This window comes from Choloepus didactylus, chromosome 6, assembly GCF_015220235.1.
Source record: "Choloepus didactylus isolate mChoDid1 chromosome 6, mChoDid1.pri, whole genome shotgun sequence".
Classification (NCBI taxonomy): Eukaryota; Metazoa; Chordata; class Mammalia; order Pilosa; family Megalonychidae; genus Choloepus; species Choloepus didactylus.
Genome location: NC_051312.1, coordinates 118,695,154 through 118,718,088, shown reverse-complemented (window position 1 = coordinate 118,718,088; position 22,935 = coordinate 118,695,154). Strand labels below are relative to the sequence as shown.

Here is a 22,935-nt window from a genome sequence, read left to right as displayed (position 1 = left end):
GGTAGGTGGAGGGAGCAGCTTATTTAGCATTTTGAAGATAATAGCACTTGGGACTTGCCCTAAGTGAGAGAGGCTAATTGACCCATAGTTGGTCCTGGAATAGGGTCAGGTTTGCATTTGCATGCTTTTGAGATAAATCAAAGCATGCTATCAACTCTGAGTCACTCAAAGGATTTCACATGCACAGAGTCTGGTCTAAGGGCTATATAAAGAGGGAAATTTAAGGAACTTGTACTGAAAAGGAACAGAGTGAATTGGAGTAAGCCATTCCGGAGAAGTTTAGAATGAAGTTTCTTCTGTTGATTCTGGTCCTGCAAGTTACTGCTTCTGGATCTGTTCCCCTGGCCAGAGACACAAATGCAGAAGAAAATGATGTGGTATTTGCCCAAGTAAGTATTGATTTTTGTCTTTAAGATTTATTGCATTGGCATGAGTTTGTCCATTATACTAAAAAGCTTTGGCCAAGGAATTTTAGTTCAACATAATTGGGAGTTCGTCTTCCGTTATGGTGTTTTACATTAATCATTTAGTGCCAGTTTGGAGTAAGAACAAGTGGGTTTCTAGAAATCTTTTTAATGATAATGACCTGTCCTAGATAGCACAAAAATTTTTTCATTAACTATCCAAATGTATTCGGAGTTTTGTTCCCACAATACCTGTCCCAGTGTGCAGTTGTTTGAGTCATATGCAGAGCTCAAATGAATGCCAATAAAAGGATCTTCATGTATAATGCATTACTAAATGTATTTTCCCAGAGATACCTGGGAGCCTTTTATGACTTCCACATGAAAAATGTTCCAGTGACAAAAGAAGCCAATGGGAACCTCATGGAGAATAAAATCCAGGAAATGCAGCAGTTCTTGGGGTTAAAAGTGACTGGGCAACTGGACACATCTACTCTGGCAGTGATGCATGCACCCCGATGTGGAGTGCCGGACGTTCATAATTTCAAGACCATGAGAGGAGGGCCAGTATGGAAGAAACATTTTATCACCTACAGGTAACATTGGGGCCATGTATTTTTCTACTTTTCCAGAGGTCTGACATTTAGAAACCTCAGCTATCTTAGATATAGCCCTAAATCACGAAGTAAATAAGAGGCTCCCCAACTATTAACTCATTTCCATGACCTCTAGAAGGGAAGTCTGAATTCATGATTGCTAGAGGGAGATTGAAACTGAATCTACCATAAAAGACATGAGAAAATATTCAGGATGGATAAATGCAGAAAATCTGGGAGCAGGGGCATAATCCTTTAATGATAACCTGTGAGTCATAAATGAGAAATTATGTTGTTTCTAAACTTAATGAAAAAATATCCATGCATTTCATCATCCAATAATGCTAACAGAAAGTGTTGCTATAATACAAAATTAACTGGCTTCCATGTGCTCTCTTTTTGCTGATAAAGAATCAACAACTACACTACTGACCTGGCGCGTGCAGATGTTGACGATGCCATCCAGAAGGCTTTTCAAGTATGGAGTGATGTCACCCCCCTAAAATTCAGGAGGATTAGTGCAGGCAAAGCTGACATTATGATCTTGTTTTCACGCAAAGGTAGAGAATTTGAACTTCATCTGTGTCATTTGTCATGATCTATAGCATGTATAGATGGAATAATGTTCTTTCCCTTTTAAAAAAGAGCATGGAGACTTCTACCCTTTTGATGGAAAAAATGGAATTTTAGCCCATGCTTTTGGACCTGGAGCTGGTATTGGAGGAGATGCTCATTTTGATGATGATGAAATCTGGACTAAAAACTCCAGAGGTAAGCAAAATAACTATTAAATTTAAGTCTGAATTCCATGGATTCTGAAAGACCACTTTGAGAAATTGTAAGATGTAGAAACTTCTGACTCTAGCATTACCACTAATTTTAACACTTTGTCTCAGTCTCTAAATTGAAAATATTGGACTAGATTATCAGTTCTAAGAAGCTTAGGATGAGCTAGTACATAGACTTAGAGGAAGCTTAAGAACTATAGGGCAAAAAGTTGTTTTAGGTAATCAGGTTTTGACAGTCTGATCCATAAACTGAAAAGCCACACAAGACACATTTCTAGAATTCCTAGAATAAGATGTCATCATTATAATCTGACAATTTAGAGATCCCTGAAGAGATGTTTAGAGAGGTTATACAGTTATGTAGTCTTGTCTAATCCTGGGATAATTTCGGAATGCCCAAGTGATCATAAACACCTTGTGGGCATTTATAGAGGGACTGTAACTTTATAACAGTTGATAGAGGGTTGACTCAGCTCCCTGGTTATTTGTGAGACTCAACCATGAAAGTTGAAACCATTTTATCAAACTTTACATGTAAACGTGTCACGCACATGGGAAGGAAATGTAGGAAAACATAGGAAAAGTCACCAAGAATATACTCTATTCACTCATGTAGAATAAGGTCCTGAGACAGACTGCTTGTCTAAATTTTAACCAAGTTTATTCGGGTTTGTAATCTTCTAAACTGGGAGACTTGTTGGCTAGCTTTACAGAATATTCTAGAGGAAATTAAGACCAAGAGAAAGTTAGTTACTAGCTTGTGGAAAAACTGGGGCCCCAACTTGCATTTCCCAGCCCATTACCCTTAGGTATACTTACCTTTCCATGTTGCCTTATTAGTTGCTTCTGTTTTCAAAAAGCTAAATTGTAATTTAAAATGCTTATTCTCTGCCTAATTTTTTGGCCCAGTATCTGGGAAATGAACAATTAAATGCTTACTGAAAATTATGCTGTTGGGTGATGGGGTGTTTGGAGGAAAGGGAGAAAATCTGGCCCTTGGAAGAGCCCACAATCCAGTGTGGAAACAAACACAAAAATACAGCATTTTGAGAAGAGGGCCATGGGGTAGCTTGAATGGGAATAGGGTAACTGTAAGTTTTAGGTCAAATTGCAAAAGGCTTTGCTTCCTCTTCCTCCCAGCCTTAGAGTAGAGAGAAATGTCTTATCTGAGAAGAAAAAGGAGTCAGAATTACTGCTTGACCCCTGTGTTGCAGGAATGCTTACATGGTTCTCTGTCCAGAGAGGTGTAGGCTCTATGTTCATTCTAACCTGAGACTCTTTCAAGGCCAAGCTCTACAGCTAAGCAGTGTGACTCTTGTCAAGTCATAGCTGTTTTGAGCTTCAGTTTTATCATAGAACAAGAAAAAAATGGCAAAGTGAAGATATTTCCCCATCTATAAGAGCAAGCTGGTCCTCTGAAGATTAGACATAATACACTTAGTCAGTGACTTGGTGCCTGGAACAGAGTAGTCATTCTAGAAATGGGTTCTAATCGGTTTTAAATTTTAGTTTTTTTTAAAAGAAGCTGCAATGAATTGGCTTTTGGGATTATGGCTTGGTTTATGAGGAGTAAATGATGGTTACTGAAGACTTTCAGTATCCACTGAAGTCTGATCAAGAGTAAAAGCAGGAAACTGAACACAGCTATGAGTTATGCAAGAAATTTGTTTACTGTGCAGTGGTTCTTAACTGTAAGTGATTGTGCCTTAGGGGAGCATTTGGCAATGTCTGAGACATTATTGGTTGTCAAACCAGAGGGAGGGTTGTGACGGGCATTTACTGGGTAGAAAAGGGATTTCTAAACATCCTGTAATCCCCTGACAGCCACTAATAATAAAGAATTGTCCGGTTTAGAATAGCTAGTGCTGAGGTGAAGGTTGAGGAAGGTGAGTAAATAAGGATTCCCCAAATGTTCCCTTTCACTGGGTCAATGTCTCATTTTGTCCTCTAGGTGTATTTCACTGCTTTCCCTCTTGGCTTCCGTTTTTAGGCATAAACTTTTTTCTTGTTGCGGTTCATGAGATTGGCCATTCCTTGGGTCTCGACCATTCCAATGATCCAAAGGCCATAATGTTTCCCACCTACAGATATGTTGACCTCCACACATTTAGCCTCTCTTCTGATGACATACGTGGCATTCAGTTCCTCTATGGTGAGTTGAATTGCTTTATCATTTTGCCATAGATAGGCTTATGAAATACTCAATTCTACATTTGCATAAAGCTTTAACACCTGTTGTCTTTTGAGCCCCATGAGAACCCTGTGAGGTAAGTATAAGTAGCAGAAACATTATCTTCATTTTGCAAATGAGATCAAGAATAGAGCAGCCATGGTTAATGTCAGAGCCAGAGATGGAACCTGAGCCTTCTAGCCTTCTTTCTAATCTGGAACAGGAAAACAAAGGAGGGGCAGATTTTCTCCGTGAAATTTCATCTATATGAAAAATTGTTATATTGTATGCTTTCTATACATGTTATCAAAGGTTTTAAATGATTTTAATGCATTTTTTGTTAAGAAAAGTTTCCCAATGTTTCTTAATGCATTTTCAGGAGGCCCAGAACAGCACCAACCCAAGCCAGTTCCTGACCAGAGAGACGTCTGTGACCCCAATTTGAGATTCAATGCTGTCACTACAGTTGGAAATAAAATCTTTTTCTTTAAAGACAGGTAAAGGATCCATTTTCAAAAATAGCCAACAGTATAGACTCTGTCCTTAATATATACTTTTTGTTGTTAGATAATAGTGGAAAAGTAGTTGGAACTTGTATCAAGGGACTTGATTCTATAGGCACTGGAGAGATACTGAAGATTTTGAAGCAGGATTGTGTTAGTTAGGTAGGAATCATAGTATGAAATACAAGATAGGAAATGGGAAAGCCAGAATTCACCATTTTTATCTAAGGCAGTGTGAGGGTACCTTAAGAGGTTTCAAAAGATTCCTGAAATAGAAGGATCAAGTCTACTTCATCCCAGGATGGCTGATGGGAGCAGTTATTTGAGGGTGGAGGGAAATACTTGTTATTTGGTAGGACAAATATTCTCCCATTTTTATAAAACTGGGGGAGTTTAGGTGAATTAGGTTTCAGAACTAGGACATATCATGGGGCCAGACAAGCATCCAGGTGGTTTCACAAGTCCTCCCCACTCAAACATTCATGGCCCACACTGATTTTTAACACTTTTTTATTTTTTGTGTCAGGTTCTTCTGGTGGAAGCATGTTGAGACTCCTAAGATCAGTATTAGTTCGATTTCTAACTTATGGCCAACTTTGCCATCTGGTATTCAAGCTGCCTATGAAATTGGAGCTAGAAATGAAGTTTTTCTTTTTAAAGGTAATCACAATGTTTTCTCATTGAGTCTACCTCAAGGAAGAGAACAAATAAAGGGAATCTTACTTTACACTGAAATAGTGCATTAAAAGCACTTTTAATTGGTAGTTCTGAACTGTAAGTTAAAATAGCCTAAATACCTAGGAATTGAAAACTGTTGGAAAGATAATCTGCCTGTTTGTAAATTGTACAATGGTAATATTTGAAAAAACAAATGGAACCATACAAGTTCCCATCAACTTTCGTTGATTCATAAGCATTTTGGTCCATGGAATTATTCCATGACAGGTTTTCTGGTTTTATAAATCATTAAAAGAATAGAATACAATTAATTGAAAAACAGCTTTCTTTCTTCCATGTTCTTTTACAGAATTTTTATTTCTCTAATTCCAATGTGCCTTTTTCCTTTGTCTACACAGATGACAAGTACTGGTTAATCAGCAATTTAAGAATACATCCAGATTATCCCAAGAGCATATATTCTTTGGGTCTCCCTGCCTCTGTGAAAAAAATTGATGCAGCCGTTTTTCACCCAGTTTTATACAAGACCTACTTCTTTGTAGATAACTGGTATTGGAGGTGAGCTTTAATGGTTGGTAATTTGACCTCTAAAGTTGCTAAAAGAGGCAGAGGATGGGGTTTTCTGGAAGGTAAATTTTTCTATGCAAGTTTCACACACTTTCCTAGGAAAAGTCTAATTATAGTTTTTGATGAAATTATATACTGTTTTTATATATAATTTATATATATATATATATATATATATATATATATAATATACATAAAAGGAACACTTCCTAAAATTTCTTAATCATAGTGGAAACACAGGAAAATAGTGCTACAGATTTGAGATTTAGAATTTAGTCTTCAGTGTTTGGAGGGTGTGTGGATTTACAGACTAGAACCATTAGACCCAGTGAGGAAACCCTTCTGATGACAGACTCTGCAAGATAACAGGACCTATCCTGAGTTGCTGTCTCAAGTTTATAATAAATATTGGAAGACAGGATCTTTACCTTCTCTGAGGAAACCAGCCATTTGCCAGTTGCTTGCATGTTTGATATGAAGTGAAGCATAATGGAATGCGTTAATGTGTTATGGCCACCACCACTATTCTTAATTTTAAAATTACTTTTACTTTTAAATTTATAAAATTTAATTCCAAGTGAATATGACATGATTATGGCTTTGATTTCCTTAAGTTTATCCACAAATGCTTCGGCTCTGGCACCTATTTTCATATTATCTTAGCCAGTATGGGCCTGGGCTGTAGCCAAATCCATTAAAATTTGTCAGGCTCTAAAAAGCAGGGCCATGCACCAGAAGAAGCATTGTGGTGTAGTGGAAAAAGGGCTTGCCCTAGTCAGGAAGTCCTATAGGATTTGTTATGTCAACCTGTTTTGGCCTTTGGGTTTTCTCTGCAGTTTAGCTTCCTTTAGGAAGATCCTTTCAGGAGAGAAAGTAGATGTGGGGGTTGGAAGCTTCATGTCATAAAATCAGTTTTCTGATCGAGTTCCTGATATATGTTTGATCAGGTATGATGAGAGGAGACAACTCATGGACTCTGATTATCCCAAATTGATTACCAAAAACTTTCCAGGAATTGGACCTAAAATCGATGCAGCCTTCTACTACAAGGGTAAGTAGATTAGGAAAGCATGAAGATACTAGAAGTCCCGTTTTAAAGCATAGAACCTGATTATAAAATCTCCCAAGATTATAATATAATGGTATAAATTATATTTATACCAGACCACAGAAGGAAACCAGCAAGGCGTTTATCTCAGAATATGAGACATGGTGTGTTCCTAGGGTGGTCTGACAGGTGGGGAGGTGTGATTGTGGCTGCTTCCATGTATCTGAGCATGTAGTAGCAGAGACTCAGGTTCAGTCTCTTCTAGTCACAGACTCCTAGAACGGGGCTGAGGTTGACATGAGAGCTTACGAATGTCTTCAGGTGAGGGCAAGACCCAAGTTTTGGTCCCCCCATTGTCTTTTCACTTCCTCCATGAGCCACCTGCTCCACCCTGAGTCCTCAACTTTTCAAAAACATTTCCATCTTAGTCAGCCTTTGAAGATCTTCACAAGTAAATTAAGGAAGGTATTTAATGGTGAAATGATTGCTAGTATATACTAGTACGTTTTACTGTGTGGGCTATCCAGCCAAGGGCCCCAAACATGTTCTCAAATCAGAACATGTTTAATCTAGATGCACTGGATAATCTATAGAGGGATATTATTTTTGGAAGAAATACAAGGGTAGAATTAACTCTTGTTTTCATTTTTAGGACACTACTATTTCTTCCAGGGATCTCACCAACTTGAATTTAACACCTTATCCAACCGTGTCACCAGAAGGTTGAAAAGCAATAGCGGATTGGGTTGTTAGGATTGTAATGTTTTGTCAATTCAACTTTAACCCTTAGGATATGGCGACTTGTCAGATTTTATTAGCACTGCTGTTAGGTTGCAGATAGAAACATTTTAAAGGCCAAGAGTATACCTTTTGGAGAATGCTTGTAAGTTGGACTGAGAAATTATAACCAAAATTACATTTAAAATGTAAAAAGCATGTACCCAAAACTTTAAAAATGACAATTATGTAAAGGATTGTGATATACTTTTATTCTGTTGACTTAATACTATAACAAATAAAAACTTTGAAAAGGAAGCATTCGTTTTCAAAGATTTTCTTAAATGTCTGGATGTGAATTCTGAAAATATGTTACTGTACCAAGGGGAACAGACATGACAACTAGACTGAAAAGGTTAGATTTCTTTTGGTCACTGGTCTAAAGCCTCCTGCCTCCTTGGGTGAAAAGATTCTCCAGCCTGATTAAGACCCCAGGACAGAAAAATGGATGAAGTGGGACCCTCTGGTAAAATGGTGTCAGGCCAATTCTCACAATGTGGGTCATGCAATTGCTGCGTGATCTCAACAAGCTACTAAACTGAGATTTCCTATTAGTGGTGCATGATACTTGTTCTAGTCTGCTAATGCTGCAGAATGCAAAACACCAGAGATGGATAGGCTTTTATAAAATGGGGGTTTATTTCACTACACAGTTACAGTCTTAAGGCCACAAAGCGTCCAAGGCAACACATCAGCAACTGGGCACCTTCACCTGAGGATGGCCAATGGCGTCCAGAAAACCTCTGCTAACTGGGAAGGCAGCCAGCATCTGCTCCAAAGCTCCGGCCTCAAAGTGGCTTTCTCCCAGGACGTTCCTCTCTAGCAAGCTTGCTTCTCGTCAAAACATCACTCCCAGCTGCACTCTCTTTTGCAATATCTTCTCTAAACTTTTTGAATTGATTTAGCATTAGTTGTTTAAATTCCTGTATCTCAGTTGAAGTGTACGTTTGTTCCTTTGACTGGGCCATAACTTTGTTTTTCTTAGTGTAGGTTGTAATTTTCTGTTTAGGCATGGTTTCCTTGGTTATCCAACTCAGGTTTTCCCAGACCAGAACAGGCTCAGGTCCCAACAAGCCCCAAAGGGTGAGGTACAAAGTGTGACCCATGAGGAAGTATGCTACACTCCAAAAGAACTGTATGAGTTTTCCAACTTATACAGACAGAAACCAGGGGAATATGTGTGGGAATGGATATTGAGAGTGTGGGATAATGGTGGAAGGAATATAAGGTTGGATCAGGCTGAATTTACTGATATGGGCCCACTAAGCAGAGATTCTGCATTCAATGTTGTACCTCGAGGGGTTAGAAAGGGTGTTAACAGTTTGTTTGGGTGGCTGGCTGAAACATGGATCAAAAGGTGGCCGGCATTACCAGAAGTTGAAATGCCAGAACTGCCCTGGTATAATGTGGAGGAGGGGATTCAAAGGCTTAGAGAGATTGAAATGTTAGAGTGGATTTATCATGGAAAACCTGCTCACACAGCCCTGGAATGTCCAGAGGACACACCTTTTACCAGGACTGTAAGGAATAAATTTGTGAAACTAGCTCCATTATCCCTGAGGAGCTCTGTAGTCACCCTTCTCTGTAGGTCAGATATTACTGTAGGAACTGCTGTCACTGAACTGGAATCCTTAAACACAATGGGGATAATCGGGTCCCGAGTCAGCAGAAGCCAAGTGGCTGCAGTTAATCGCCACAGACAAGGTGGACAGGGCTACCATAATGGAAAACAGGCTCAAAGAAGCAATCAAAATAATATGACTCGCAGAGACTTATGGCGTTGGCTAGTGGATCATGGAGTACCAAGTAGTAAAATAGATGGGCAATCGACTAAATTCTTGTTTGAACTATATAAGCAGAAGATTTCTAGGCCACTTGAACAAAAATCTCCCTTGAATTACAAAAACAGAGAGTCACGGCCCCTTAATCAATTCCCAGACTTGAGACAGTTTACAGATCCAGAGCCTCTTGAATGAAGGGAAGGCCGGGTACCCTTGGAGAAGGACCCTGTCACACTGCCAAAAATTTACACTGTTAATCTTCCTCCCAGACTTCCCCAGGGGGACCTACGGCCTTTTACCAGGGTGACTGTGCATTGGGGAAAAGGAAATGATCAGATATTTCGTGGATTATTAGACACTGGGTCAGAAGTGACATTAATTCCCGGAGACCCAAAACGTCACTCTGGTCCACCAGTCAGAGTTGGGGCTTATGGAGGTCAGATGATTGATGGAGTTTTAGCCCAGGTCCGTCTCACAGTGGGTCCAGTGGGTCCCCGGACCCATTCTGTGGTTATTTCCCCAGTGCCGGAATGCATAATTGGAATAGACATACTCAGCAACTGGCAGAATCCTCACATTGGTTCCCTGACTCCTGGAGTGAGGGCTATTATGGTGGGAAAGGCCAAGTGGAAGCCACTAGAGCTGCCTCTGCCTAGCAAAGTAGTGAACCAGAAGCAATACCGGATTCCTGGAGGGATTGCAGAGATTAATGCCACTCTTAAGGACTTGAAGGATGCAGGGGTGGTGATTCCCACCACATCCCCATTCAACTCTCCTATTTGGCCTGTGCAGAAAACAGATGGGTCTTGGAGGATGACTGTGGATTATCGTAAGCTTAACCAGGTGGTGACTCCAATTGCAGCTGCTGTCCCAGATGTGGTATCATTGCTTGAGCAAATCAACACATCCCCTGGTACCTGGTATGCAGCTATTGATCTGGCAAATGCTTTTTTCTCAATTGCTGTCAGCAAGGACCACCAGAAACAGTTTGCATTTAGCTGGCAAGGCCAGCAGTTTACATTCACCGTGCTACCTCAGGGTTATATCAACTCTCCAGCCCTATGTCATAATATTGTCCACAAGGATCTTGATCATTTCTCCCTCTCACAAGACATCACACTGGTCCATTATATTGATGATATCATGTTGATTGGACCTAGTGAGCAAGAAGTAGCAACTACTCTAGATTTGTTGGTAAGGTATTTGCGTGGCAGAGGATGGGAGATAAATCCAACAAAAATATAAGGCCCTTCCACCTCAGTAAAATTTCTAGGTGTTCAGTGGTGTGTGTCCTGTCGAGATATTCCTTCTAAGGTGAAGGATAAGCTGCTGCATCTGGCCCCTCCTACAACCAAAAAAGAGGCACAATGTTTAGTTGGCCTCTTTGGGTTTTGGAGACAACATATTCCTCATTTAGGTGTGCTGCTCCGGCCCATTTACCGAGTGACTAGAAAAGCTTCTAGTTTTGAGTGGGGACCGGAGCAAGATGAGGCTCTGCAACAGGTCCAGGCTGCTGTGCAAGCTGCTCTGCCGCTTGGACCATATGATCCAGCTGATCCAATGGTGCTGGAAGTGTCAGTGGCAAATAGAGATGCTGTTTGGAGCCTCTGGCAGGCTCCTATAGGAGAATCACAATGCAGGCCCTTAGGATTTTGGAGTAAAGCTTTACCATCCTCTGCAGATAACTACTCTCCATTTGAGAAACAACTGTTGGCCTGCTACTGGGCCTTAGTAGAGACAGAACGCTTAACCATGGGCCACCAAGTTACCATGAGACCTGAGTTACCTATCATGAGCTGGGTGTTATCTGACCCACCAAGCCATAAAGTTGGGCATGCACAGCAGCACTCCATCATAAAATGGAAATGGTATATACGAGATAGAGCTCGAGCAGGTCCTGAAGGTACAAGTAAGTTACATGAGGAAGTGGCCCAAATGCCCATGGCTCCCACTCCTTCCACCTTACCTTCTCTTGCCCAGCCCACAGCTATGGCATCTTGGGGAGTTCCTTACAGTCAGTTGACTGAGGAAGAGAAGACTCGGGCCTGGTTTACAGATGGTTCTGCACGATATGCAGGTACCACCCGAAAGTGGACAGCTGCAGCACTGCAGCCCCTTTCTGGGATATCCCTGAAGGACAGTGGTGAGGGGAAATCCTCCCAGTGGGCAGAACTTCGAGCAGTGCACCTGGTTGTTCACTTTGCTTGGAAGGAGAACTGGCCAGAGGTGCGTCTGTATACTGATTCCTGGGCTGTTGCTAATGCTTTGGCTGGATGGTCAGGGACTTGGAAGGAACATGATTGGAAGATTGGTGACAAAGAAGTCTGGGGAAGGGGTATGTGGATAGACCTTTCTGAGTGGGCAAACAACATGAAGATATTTGTGTCCCATGTGAATGCTCACCAGAGGGTGACTTCAGCAGAAGAAGGTTTTAATAACCAAGTGGATAAAATGACCCGTTTGGTGGATACCAATCAGCCTCTTTCCCCAGCAACTCCTGTCATTGCCCAATGGGCTCATGAACAAAGTGGTCATGGTGGTAGGGATGGAGGTTATGCATGGGCTCAGCAACATGGACTTCCACTCACCAAGGCTGACCTGGCCACAGCCACTGCTGAGTGTCCAATTTGCCAGCAGCAGAGACCCACACTCAGTCCCCAATATGGCACCATTCCTCGGGGTGATCAGCCTGCTACCTGGTGGCAGGTTGATTACATCGGACCACTTCCATCATGGAAAGGGCAGTGATTTGTTCTTACTGGAATAGACACATACTCTGGATATGGGTTTGCCTTCCCTGCACGACATGCTTCTGCCAAAACTACAATACATGGACTTACAGAATGCCTCATCCACCGTCATGGTATTCCACACAGCATTGCTTCGGACCAAGGAACCCACTTCACAGCAAAGGAAGTGAGGGGATGGGCACATGCTCATGGAATTCTGTGGTCTTACCATGTTCCCCATCATCCAGAAGCAGCTGGGTTGATAGAATGGTGAAATGGCCTATTGAAGACTCAATTACGGCACCAACTAGGTGGCAATACCTTGCAGGGCTGGGGCAGTGTTCTCCAGGAGGCTGTGTATGCTCTGAATCAGCGTCCACTCTATGGTGCTGTTTCTCCCATAGCCAGGATTCATGGGTCCAGGAATCAAGGGGTGGAAACAGGAGTAGCACCACTCACTATCACTCCTAGTGATCCACTAGGAAAATTTTTGCTTCCTGTCCCTGCAAGTTTAAGCTCTGCTGGTCTACAGGTCTTGGTTCCAAAAGGAGGAGTGCTTCCACCAGGAAACACAATAATCCCATTGAACTGGAAGTTAAGGCTGCCACCTGGCCACTTTGGGCTTCTTATGCCTCTGAATCAACAGGCAAGTAAGGGGATTACTGTACTGGCTGGGGTGATTGATCCTGACTATCAAGGGGAAATAGCACTGCAACTACACAATGGAAGTAAAGAAGAGTTTTCCTGGCATACAGGAGATCCCCTGGGGCGTCTCTTAGTACTACCATGCCCCGTGATTCAAGTCAATGGAAAACTGCAACAACCCAATCCAGGCAGGACTACCAATGGCCAAGAAACTTCAGGAATGAAGGTTTGGGTCACCCCACCAGGCAAAGAACCACAGCCAGCTGAAGTGCTTGCTGAGGGTAAAGGGAACATGGAATGGGTAGTGGAAGAAGGTCGTGATAAATATGAACTACGGCCACGTGACCAGTTACAGAAACGAGGACTATGATGATATGAATATTTCCTCCTCGTTTTGTGATGATTATGTTTGTATTTGTCTGTGAAGAGAATATTTTTGCTTTCTCCTCTGTCTTGTCCCCTTATCATATGGCATAAGCTGTAACGTTCATTTTGAAGATATGGTTTTGGGTGATGTGTACAACTGCCAAGTTGACAAGGGGTGGACTGTGATGGTTGGGTTCATGTGTCAACTTGGCTAGGTGGCCTAGCTGTCTGGTCAAGCGGGCACTGGCCTGACGATTCCTGTGAGGCTATTTGAGGCTGGTTGGTTTGTCGGATCATCAGTCAATTGACTGCAGCTGACTGATGACTCATCAAGGGACGTGCTTCCACAGGGAGAGAATGTAATTGGCTGGATCAAGGGGCGTGCTTCCACAGTGAGAGAATGCAATTGGCTGGATTTGGTCCGGGTGATCAGTTGGAGGCTTATAAGCCGGAGGGTTAGAGAACCTTCACTTCTTCTTCAGCTGCTCAGTGAAGCTTTTCCTGGGGAGCTCGTCGAAGTTGCCAGTTCTGTTTCCTGAGGAGTTCGTCAAAGTTGTCGGTTCATTTCCCGAGGAGTTCGTCGGACGTCTTCCTTGGAGTTGACAGCTTGTTGACGGCTCTGCAGAATTTGGACTCGTGCGCTCCCGCAGTTGCGTGAGTCACTTTTACAATTTGATAATAAGAGACATCTCTCATTGATTCTGTTTCCAAGGAGAACCCTCATACAGTGTTTTATGGAAAACTCATACAGTTCTTTTGGAGTATAGCGTACTTCCTCATGGGTCACACTTTGTACCTCACCCTTTAGGGCTTGTTGGGACTTGAGCCTAGTTATAGGTCTTGAAGCAAAAACTGGTGGTGGGGGTGGGTCATGAAAAGAGTTAGAATTATCTCTCAAGCCATTCACCTCAGGGCACTCTGTTGCATTTTCATCTCTTAAAACAGGATTAGTCTCTCCAGACAAAAGAGTGAGGGCTGCTTCCTCAGGGGAGGTGATTACAAGATTAGCAGGCATTGAAGGGTCAATCTCCTTAGATGGGAGTTGCGTGGCAGGCTCCTTAGGGCAGACTGGAGGCAGAGAAGCTGTTTCCCCAGGACAGCCCTCTACAGGTAAATCCAACAATGACCCAGCAGAATCCAGGGTTCCAATGTCCTCACTGTCATTATTATCAATCCATATGTCTCCACCCCAAGTTTCTGGATCCCATTCTTTTCCAATCAATGCCTTTACTTTAACAGCAGACACCCTGAGAGGTTGAGATTTTAGTTTATGCTGTAAATGTGCTACTCGCACAATAAGAGACTGCGTCTGATTTTCAGAAACCTCCAGTCTGCGGGCACAGGAAACAAGATTTTCTTTCAGGGCACAGATGGAACTCTTTACATCTGTCATACGGCATTCAAGTTTTGAATTTGAAGCCTTTAGCTCATCCCTTTCTCTTACAACTGTATCCAAAGTATCTAAGAGCAGACAGCCAACATCATTATACTTCTTAATACTGCAAAACTCTGTGAAAGTGTTGAAAACGCTGTCACCCAGAGCCTCGCTTCGTACTAGAGCACAATTAGGAGAATCAAATGGTGCTATTTTGCGTATTTCCTTTGCCAACTCCTGCCATGGACTCTTAGTACCCTCTTGATTATTGGAAATAGTCATTAGTGCCTCTGAATCTAATCAGAGTAGAAAACAAGTTGTAAAAGCCCATTTTAAGATTCCATTTCTCAAGAACCACTCTCGGTACCAAGTTGTATTAGTTAGGGTTCTCCTTGGAAACAGAATCAATGAGAGATGTCTCTTATTATCAAATTGTAAAAGTGACTCACGCAACTGCGGGAGCGCATGAGTCCAAATTCTGCAGAGCCGTCAACAAGCTGTCAACTCCAAGGAAGACGTCCAACGAACTCCTCGGGAAACAAACCGACAACTTTGACGAACTCCTCAGGAAACGAACCGGCAACTTTGAAGAACTCCTCAGGAAACGAACTGGCAACTTCGACGAGCTCCCCAGGAAAAGCTTCACTGAGCAGCTGAAGAAGAAGTGAAGGTTCTCTAACCCTCCGGCTTATAAGCCTCCAACTGATCACCCGGACCAAATCCAGCCAATTGCATTCTCTCACTGTGGAAGCACGCCCCTTGATGAGTCATCAGTCAGCTGCAGTCAATTGACTGATGATCCGACAAACCAACCAGCCTCAAATAGCCTCACAGGAATCGTCAGGCCAGTGCCCGCTTGACCAGACAGCTAGGCCACCTAGCCAAGTTGACACATGAACCCAACCATCACAATACTCATGGTGCTGGCAGCTTAGCCTGTCCTGTAGCAAATTGCCCATTACCCTGAAATTCCCTCTCATGAATTGTACACATATTTTCAATGATAATTACATTCACAATATTATGCTACTTTCTTAGGGTTGTCTTTAAAAGGACTAGAGTGCAGGGTCAAGTTATCTAGAAAAACTTTTCTTCCCAACAGAAAACTAGATACTGTACTTTAAAGAAACTTCCCCACAGAATGATCTTCAAAAGAAAATTGAAAGGTAGCTAAAATTTTGGTCAAGTTGTGTTTGGCCTTGAGTAATTCAAGAAGAATCAGTTTTCCTAAGTGATAACTGAGTTGGAAGTCAAATCTTGGTTCTTATAATTGATATTCTCTATTTGGTGACATGTTGTTCTCAAACTTTCCCTTTGTTCTTTGAAAGTATTTAAAACAATGTAAAGTCTAACTTCTCAACTCTTTTTAAATGTGATTTTATTGAGATACATTCACATACCATACAATCATCCAAAGTGTACAGTCGTTCATAGTACCATCATATAGTTGAGCATTCATCACCAGAATCAATTTTTGAACATTTTTCTTAGTCTGAAAAAATAAAAAGTAAAAAGAACAGCTATAACATTCCATCCCATTCATCACACCCTATTTTTCATTTAGTTTTTGTCCCCATTTTTCTACTTATCTGTCCATACACTGGATAAAGGGAGTGGGAGCCATAAGGTTTTCACATAGTGTAAGCTACATAGTTATACAATCGTCTTCAAGAGTCAAGGCTACTGGGTTGCAGTTTGAGAGTTTTAGGTATTTCTTTCTAGCCATTCCAATACTCTAAAAAAATGGATATCTATATAATGCCTAAGAATAACTTCCAGAATGATCTCTCCAATTCATTTGAAATCTCTCAGCCACTGAAACTTTATTTGTTCCATTTCTCTTCCTCCTTTTGGTCGAGAAGGCTTTCTCAATCCCAGGATGCAGGGTCCAGGTTCATCCCCAGGAATCACATCCCAGATTGCCAGGGAGATTTATATCCCTGAAAGTCATGTCCAATGTAGGGGGGAGGGCAGTGAGTTTACCTACTGAGTGGGCTTGGCGAGAGAGAGAGGCCACATCTGAGCAACAAAGAGGTTCTCTGGGGGAGAATTTAATTACAATTACAAGTAGGCTTAGCCTCTCCTTTGCAGTAACAAGCTTCATAAGGGCAAGCCCCGAGATCAAGGGCTCAGCCTTCTAAATTGGTACAATGCTTGTGAGAATATCGGTAATTCCCCAGGTGGAGAAGTTTAATATTTCCACATTTTTCCTCAGTCCCTCAAAGTGGCTTTGCAAGTACAATTTTTATTTTCTGCCCAATTTTTACTACTCTGGGATGAATCGGGGCTTCACACTAACCTGTGCAAGCCAACCAGATCCCATTCCCTATTCAAAGTTCCATGTAATTATGGTGTTTGAATAAACTGACCATACAAGTTCAATTATATAGAGTGCTACAGAAAATAAAGATTTTGCACCAAATAAACATCTCTTCCTTTGGTCTCACACAGAAGTTGAAGTTTTAAAACACCGTTCCCAGTATAATCACATAGCTATGCATTCACCACCACAATGTGTATGAGGTTTTAAAACACAGTGAAGACCCTTTAGTCTGGTTTACCTTAGTTCTAATCAAGTCCATTTCATTCATATCTCTAACTGAAGTCTGATTTCTTTTTCAGCTTTTTTTTTTTTTTATTAAATTCAGTTTTGTTGAAATACATTCACACACCATACAATCATCCATGATATACAATCCACTCAGCTTTTTTAACATTTGCTGTATGGGGTAATACTGACTTTCATAGCTGCTGAACTCTGACTCCGAAATCTCAGGTGTCACACAGATATCCAAAGTAAATGTGAAATGCACTACTCTTCTCACAAGATTTTTGTTTTTGAAAAATAGTTATTTTCATAAAATATGCCAGTTATGTTAGCATGTAATAATTTATTATTATTTTAAAAGAATTAATAATGAATATTTTAAGAATTTCTCAGTTTTATTTTCTAATATGGTAAATATTGATAGTTAGAAAGCACAGAAACAAAAGCTCTTTGGTATCCTCAATAATCTTTAAAGGTATAGAGGGGTCCTGAGAACAAAAGTCTTTGAGAACCTCAGATTTAAAAGTATCTTTCATTCATGTCTGTTAACCGTAAACTTCTAAATGTTTGTTTATCTGAAAATATCTTTATTTACTCCAAATTCCTGGAAAAGCATTTTGCTGTGTAAGAGAATATTCATGGTTGACATGAATATTCTCTTAGAACTTTTAGGCATTATTCACTATCTTCAGGCTTCCATTTTTACTTTTTAAGAAGCATACCACATTTGCAAATGATCTCTTTTCTTTTTGTATGATGTTCTGAAAAAAAATTTTTTTTGGCTTAAAACAACAAACATTTATTATATCACCGTTTCTGTGGGTCAGGAATTTGGTAGTGTCTTCACTGGCGGTTCTGGCTCATGGTCTCTCATGAAGTTGCAGTCAGGATTTCTGCCGGGGCCTCAGTCGTCTGAAGACTTGTCAGGGTTTGCAGCATCTGCTTCCCAAATGGCTGTTGGCAGGAGTCCTCAGTTCCATCCTGTGGATGTCTGACTCCTCATGACATGGCAGCTGGCTTCTCCCAAAGCAAGGATCCAAGAAACAGCGAGGCAGAAGCAACTCTATCTTTTATGAATTAGCCTCAGACCTAACACTGTCATTTCCACCACCTTCTATTCATTGGAATCGATAAGTACAGTCCACGTTCAGAGGGAGGAGAATTAGGTCCTACCTTAGGAAAGGAAGAGTGTCAAAGAATTTGTGACATAAATGAAGCCATTGCACTGCTCTTGAAGCTGGGAGATGACAACAGGAAGGACAGAGAGCATAAGGGATTCCCCCACAAGCTTCCACAGAGAACTGACTCTTGCCTGCCTTTGTACCATCTTTGCAGGTAGAGACTCCAGTGGTGTTTGCTTAATGTGAACAACTGACTTTCTGGAAAACAATATATATGCAGGCATATGTACACATATTATAAATTTTACTGATAGAAAGGACGTATAACACACAATTTTAAAATAATAAAATATACAAATCTCTATCATAAATTCCATTTAGCCAGTTGATTCTCACAAAATGCTTTTGTTTATTTTCACCAAATGCTTATGTCTATAACATTTTCTGAATCACTTAAATCTAGACAATCAACAAAACAATAAATTAAGCCCAGATTGTAGCATTTGCCAGTTTCCATGTTGTAAATGCTTGAATCATAGCCAATTTCAGGTTACCAACATAACATCACCGAACACAGAGTTCGAAAGAGATGTGTAATAGCCTACCATTACACAGTTTTTCCACCATGGGGATACAAAAGATATAAATAACCTCAGGAGCACAGATAATAAAATGAAATCAAATAATTAGGAAATGGTGACTTTTGAGCACACTTAATGTAATTTTAAGTTTATATAATTTCATTTTTTTTAAAAATTATTTTTGTAACACATATACAACCTAAAATTTCCCCTTTTAACTATATTCAGATATATACTTGAGTAGTGTTAATTACATTCACAAAGTTGTAATACCATTACCATTATCCATTACCAAAACTTTTCCATCGCCACAAACAACATAATTTCATTTTTAATAAGGCTGTGTTCAACAACCAGCTTTCAAAATTCTTGCAAAATTATCAGTCAGTCCTCATAAACTGATACAAGTTGGCTTCAGCACACCACTAGCTAGAAATTCCTTTGCCTTCCACCAACTGTGGGATCCCAATATTTTAACAAGAAGAGTTGAGCTCATGAAACAAGAAAAATAGCAACTTATCTAAAGGGCACCAGTAGTGAAATTTCTTTTTAATTTATCTTGCTTCCTATATCAGTGGATTCAGTCTTTCTTCCATTCAGGAGATTGCTCAGCCATTATCTCTTTAATAGCGTTTCTCTTAATTATTTTTGCTTTTTCCTTCTGGAACTCTGACTAGAGATATGTTAGTTATTTTCTTCTTGCCCTTGTATCTCTTAACCACTCTTTCATGTGTTTTCTTATCTCACTGTGCTGCCTCTGAGTGATTTTTTCATATCTATCTTCCTGTTTAATAACTCTCTCTTTGTAATCAGCTCTTTAGCCCATCCATCAAATTTTACATTTTGACATACATGCTTTTTTACTTCTAAAATTTCTGTTTGATTCATTATCAGATATGACTTGTCATTTGCTAGTTTCTTCTTGCTTACTCATGCTAGTGATTCCATCTTTTATTTTTTATATATTAAATCCTTTGTTATTATATAACCTGTCTTTGATAATTTAAATATCTAAAGACCCTAGGGGTCTAACTCTGTTATTTGTTTTTATTGACTTTCACTCCTGACGACTTGTTTCCTTGTATATTTGGTAAATGTTGATTGCAAGTTAATTTTTTTTAAATCTTAATCTGCAGGAATCTAGAGGGCTTAGAGAGGGCATACTTTATTATTTTTATTTTCAATTTTTTATTTTGAAATAATTTCAAACTTACAGGAAAGTTGCAAGAATAATATAAATCCTGTGCTGGTTTGAATGTATTATGTCCCCCAGAAAAAGCCATATTCTTTGACTCAATCTTGTGGAGCAGGTATATCAGTGAGGATTAAGTTGGAACGTTTGGATTAGGTTGTTTGCATGGAAATGCACCCCACCCAACTGTGGGAGATGACTCTAATTGGATAATTTCCATGGAGGTGTTACCACACCCATTCAGGGTAGGTCTAAATTAAATCACTGGAGCCATGTAAATGAGCTGAAAAACAGAAGGAACTCAGTGCAGCTGAGAGTGACATTTTGAAGAGGAGCTACAGCCAAAAGGGACACTTTGAAGAATGCACTGGAACTGAGAGAGGAGCTTCAGCTTACAGAGACATTTTGGAGATGGCCTTTGAAAGCAGATTTTTGCTCCAGAGAAGCTACAAGAAGACAAACACCCCAAGAACAACTGAGAGTGACATTTTTAGAGAGAAGCTAAAGCCTAGAGAGGAAAGTCCTGGGAGAAAGCCATTTTGAAACCAGAACTCTGGAGCAGATGCCAGCCACATTTGGATTAGGTTGTTAGTGCTTTTCCAGCTAACAGAGGTTTTCCGGATGCCATTGGCCATCCTGCAGTGAAGGTACCCGATTGTTGATGTGTTACCTTGGACACTTTATGGCCTTAAGACTGTAACTGTGTAACCAAATAAACCCCCTTTTATAAAAGCCGATTCATTTCTGATGTTTTGCAATCTGACAGCATTAGCAAACTAGAACAAACCCCATACAGAGAACTCCAACATACCCCCACCCCCAAATATCCAGATCCACCAATTTTAACATTTTGCCATCTTTGCTATATCTTTCTATCATCTATCTATTTATCAATTTGTAAAAATTGTGATATCTGAGAAGTTCAATAAAGCAAAGCACACTGAAATGAGGTATGCCTGTATTGTTTACTGTCTTTTCCTTTCCACCTGAAGAAATCTCTCTGTCATCTCATATAGGGCTGTTCTGGCTGTGAAAAACTCCCTCAACTTTTATCTGAGAATGTCTTAATCTCAATCTCACTTTTGAAAGAAAGCTTTACTGGATACAGAATTCTTGGTTGGCAATTTTATGCTTTCAGCACTTTATGTCTTCCCACTGCCTTCTTGCCTCCATGGTTTCTGATGAGAAATCAGCAGTTAATGTTCTTGAGGTTCCCTTGTGTATGACATGTTGCTTCTCTTTTACAGCTTTCAGAATTCTCTTTACATTTGGCACTGGACAGTTTGATGATAACATGACATGATGTGGGTCCATTTGGGTTTATTCCATTTGGAGTTTGCTGAACGTCTTGGATGTGTAATAATAGTACAAACCCCATGCAGACATTTATGCCTTTCCTTAAATTTGGGATGTTTTCAGCCATTATTTCTTTGAATATTCTCTCTTCCCCTTTATCTCTTTCTTCTCCTTCTGGGATCCCCACAATGTGTATATGGGTACACTTGACAGTGTTCCCCAGGTCCCTCAGGCTCTGTTCACATCATTCTTTCTTCCTTCTGCTTCTCAGAGTGAATGATTTCAATTGTCTTCTCTTCAAGTTCACTAATTCTTGTGCCAGCTCCAATCTGCTGCTGAATCCCTCTAGAGAATTTTTAGTTTCTGTTACTGTGGTCTTCAGCGCTGTTTGGTTCTTTTTCATAATTTCCATCTCTCTATTGACATTCTCTTTGCTTATCTATTGTTTTCCTGCTTTCCTTTAGGTCATTGTCCATGTTTTCCTATAGCTCCTCCAGCATATTCAGGACCATTTTTAAGAAATCTTTATCCGTAATGACTCAGATCCAATCCTCCTCATTGATGGTTTCTAATGCTTCAATCATTTTTTTTTTGGCCTGGGCCATCACTTCATCTAACTTGGTATGTTTTGTAACCTTTCGTTGAAAACTGGATGTTTGTGTATTTTAGCATGTTATCACTGAAATTTAGACTCTGAAGCATCTGTTCCTTAAGCTTTTATCCAGCAGAGCTTTCCTTGAATGCCAGGAGCTGGGCACAGAGATCCCCAGGGGAGGGTGAGGGCCGGGCCACCCAGGGTATGGTCGTGATGCCCAGTGGCACCTGCGCCTCCTGGAGCCCTGGGCAGGGCCAGGGGTGCTGCTGGGGTGCACAGGGCTGGACGAGTTGACCCAGGCAACATCTGTGGGCTCTAAGTATGGGGTGGTGGGGTCAGTCTCAGGACTGCTGTGGCTGGCAAGGCTGCATTGGGGACTCCGGGACAGCAGCGGGATGCTGGCTGGGGCAAGTCGGGCTCAGGCATAGCAGGGTGGCACAGGGACAAAGTCCACATGCTTTATTCTTAAAAATATTGACAATTCCTTCTGTTAGGAAGAAGGGGATTTTTCTTGCCTGGGACTCCTTTGGTCCCCTTCTAGGGTTTGTGGCAGGAGCCTTAAAAGCAGTTTCCCCACCTTGCAGATTGCTGGAGATCTTCTAACCCCAAGATTCTCTTGATAGAAGTCTTTGACCTTGGAGAATTTAATTTTTTCCCATTAGTTCTTGGTTAATTGCTTATTTATCCCTCATCTAGTTTCTGAACATTCTGTATGTGTTTGTGTGTGTGAACATGCACACATACATAGGAACAATAGAAAGCCCTGGAGATTTCCATTACCTCCTAGAAGCCCAGCAATACATTGAAAAATAGGTTTTATAAAGACTGGTTTATAGCAAAAGCTCTATTTCAAATATATCATCTGTTATACTACAGGAAATGAAGGTGAGGCATGTCTGCTGTCCTGTTGCAAATATCTTGGTAGGCAAAATTCTGGGCAATGACTGGTTGTACAAAGTCCATATTATTGATAAGTTAGAAAACCTGCTCTGCGACTCACTGTGTAATCTTAGGCAAGGTAGCTAATGTCTTTGAATCTTGAGGAAAATATTACTGGCCTCTTAGGTTTGTTTGCAAACGTGAAGCCCCTGACACTTAGTAGGTGCTTAACTGAAGCTTATTTCTTCCCACCCCAATTTTCCCTAGAGCTAGGATTCCCCATCTGTGCTGCTTTC

At 40.7% G+C, this 22,935-nt stretch overlaps 1 protein-coding gene across 1 annotated transcript; it reads left to right on the top strand.

The window, feature by feature from the left end:
• The first annotated feature begins 248 nt into the window (after positions 1–248).
• Positions 249–7,780, top strand: MMP12 (matrix metallopeptidase 12). The gene is made up of 10 exons (XM_037838732.1): positions 249–389; positions 756–1,000; positions 1,412–1,560; positions 1,646–1,771; positions 3,779–3,940; positions 4,338–4,455; positions 4,988–5,121; positions 5,538–5,697; positions 6,654–6,757; positions 7,407–7,780. Exons 1-10 carry the CDS (start codon positions 285–287, stop codon positions 7,505–7,507), a joined length of 1,404 nt encoding a protein of 467 aa, XP_037694660.1. The 5' UTR covers positions 249–284; the 3' UTR covers positions 7,508–7,780.
• Positions 7,781–22,935: the final 15,155 nt, after the last annotated feature.

Bases quoted from the DNA above. Each gene is read 5' to 3' on its own strand.
- MMP12 (XM_037838732.1), top strand. From the start codon at position 285: ATGAAGTTTCTTCTGTTGATTCTGGTCCTGCAAGTTACTGCTTCTGGA. The intron at 390-755 runs GTAAGTATTGAT...GTATTTTCCCAG, and splicing joins ATGATGTGGTATTTGCCCAA to AGATACCTGGGAGCCTTTTA. The intron at 3,941-4,337 runs GTGAGTTGAATT...ATGCATTTTCAG, and splicing joins TGGCATTCAGTTCCTCTATG to GAGGCCCAGAACAGCACCAA.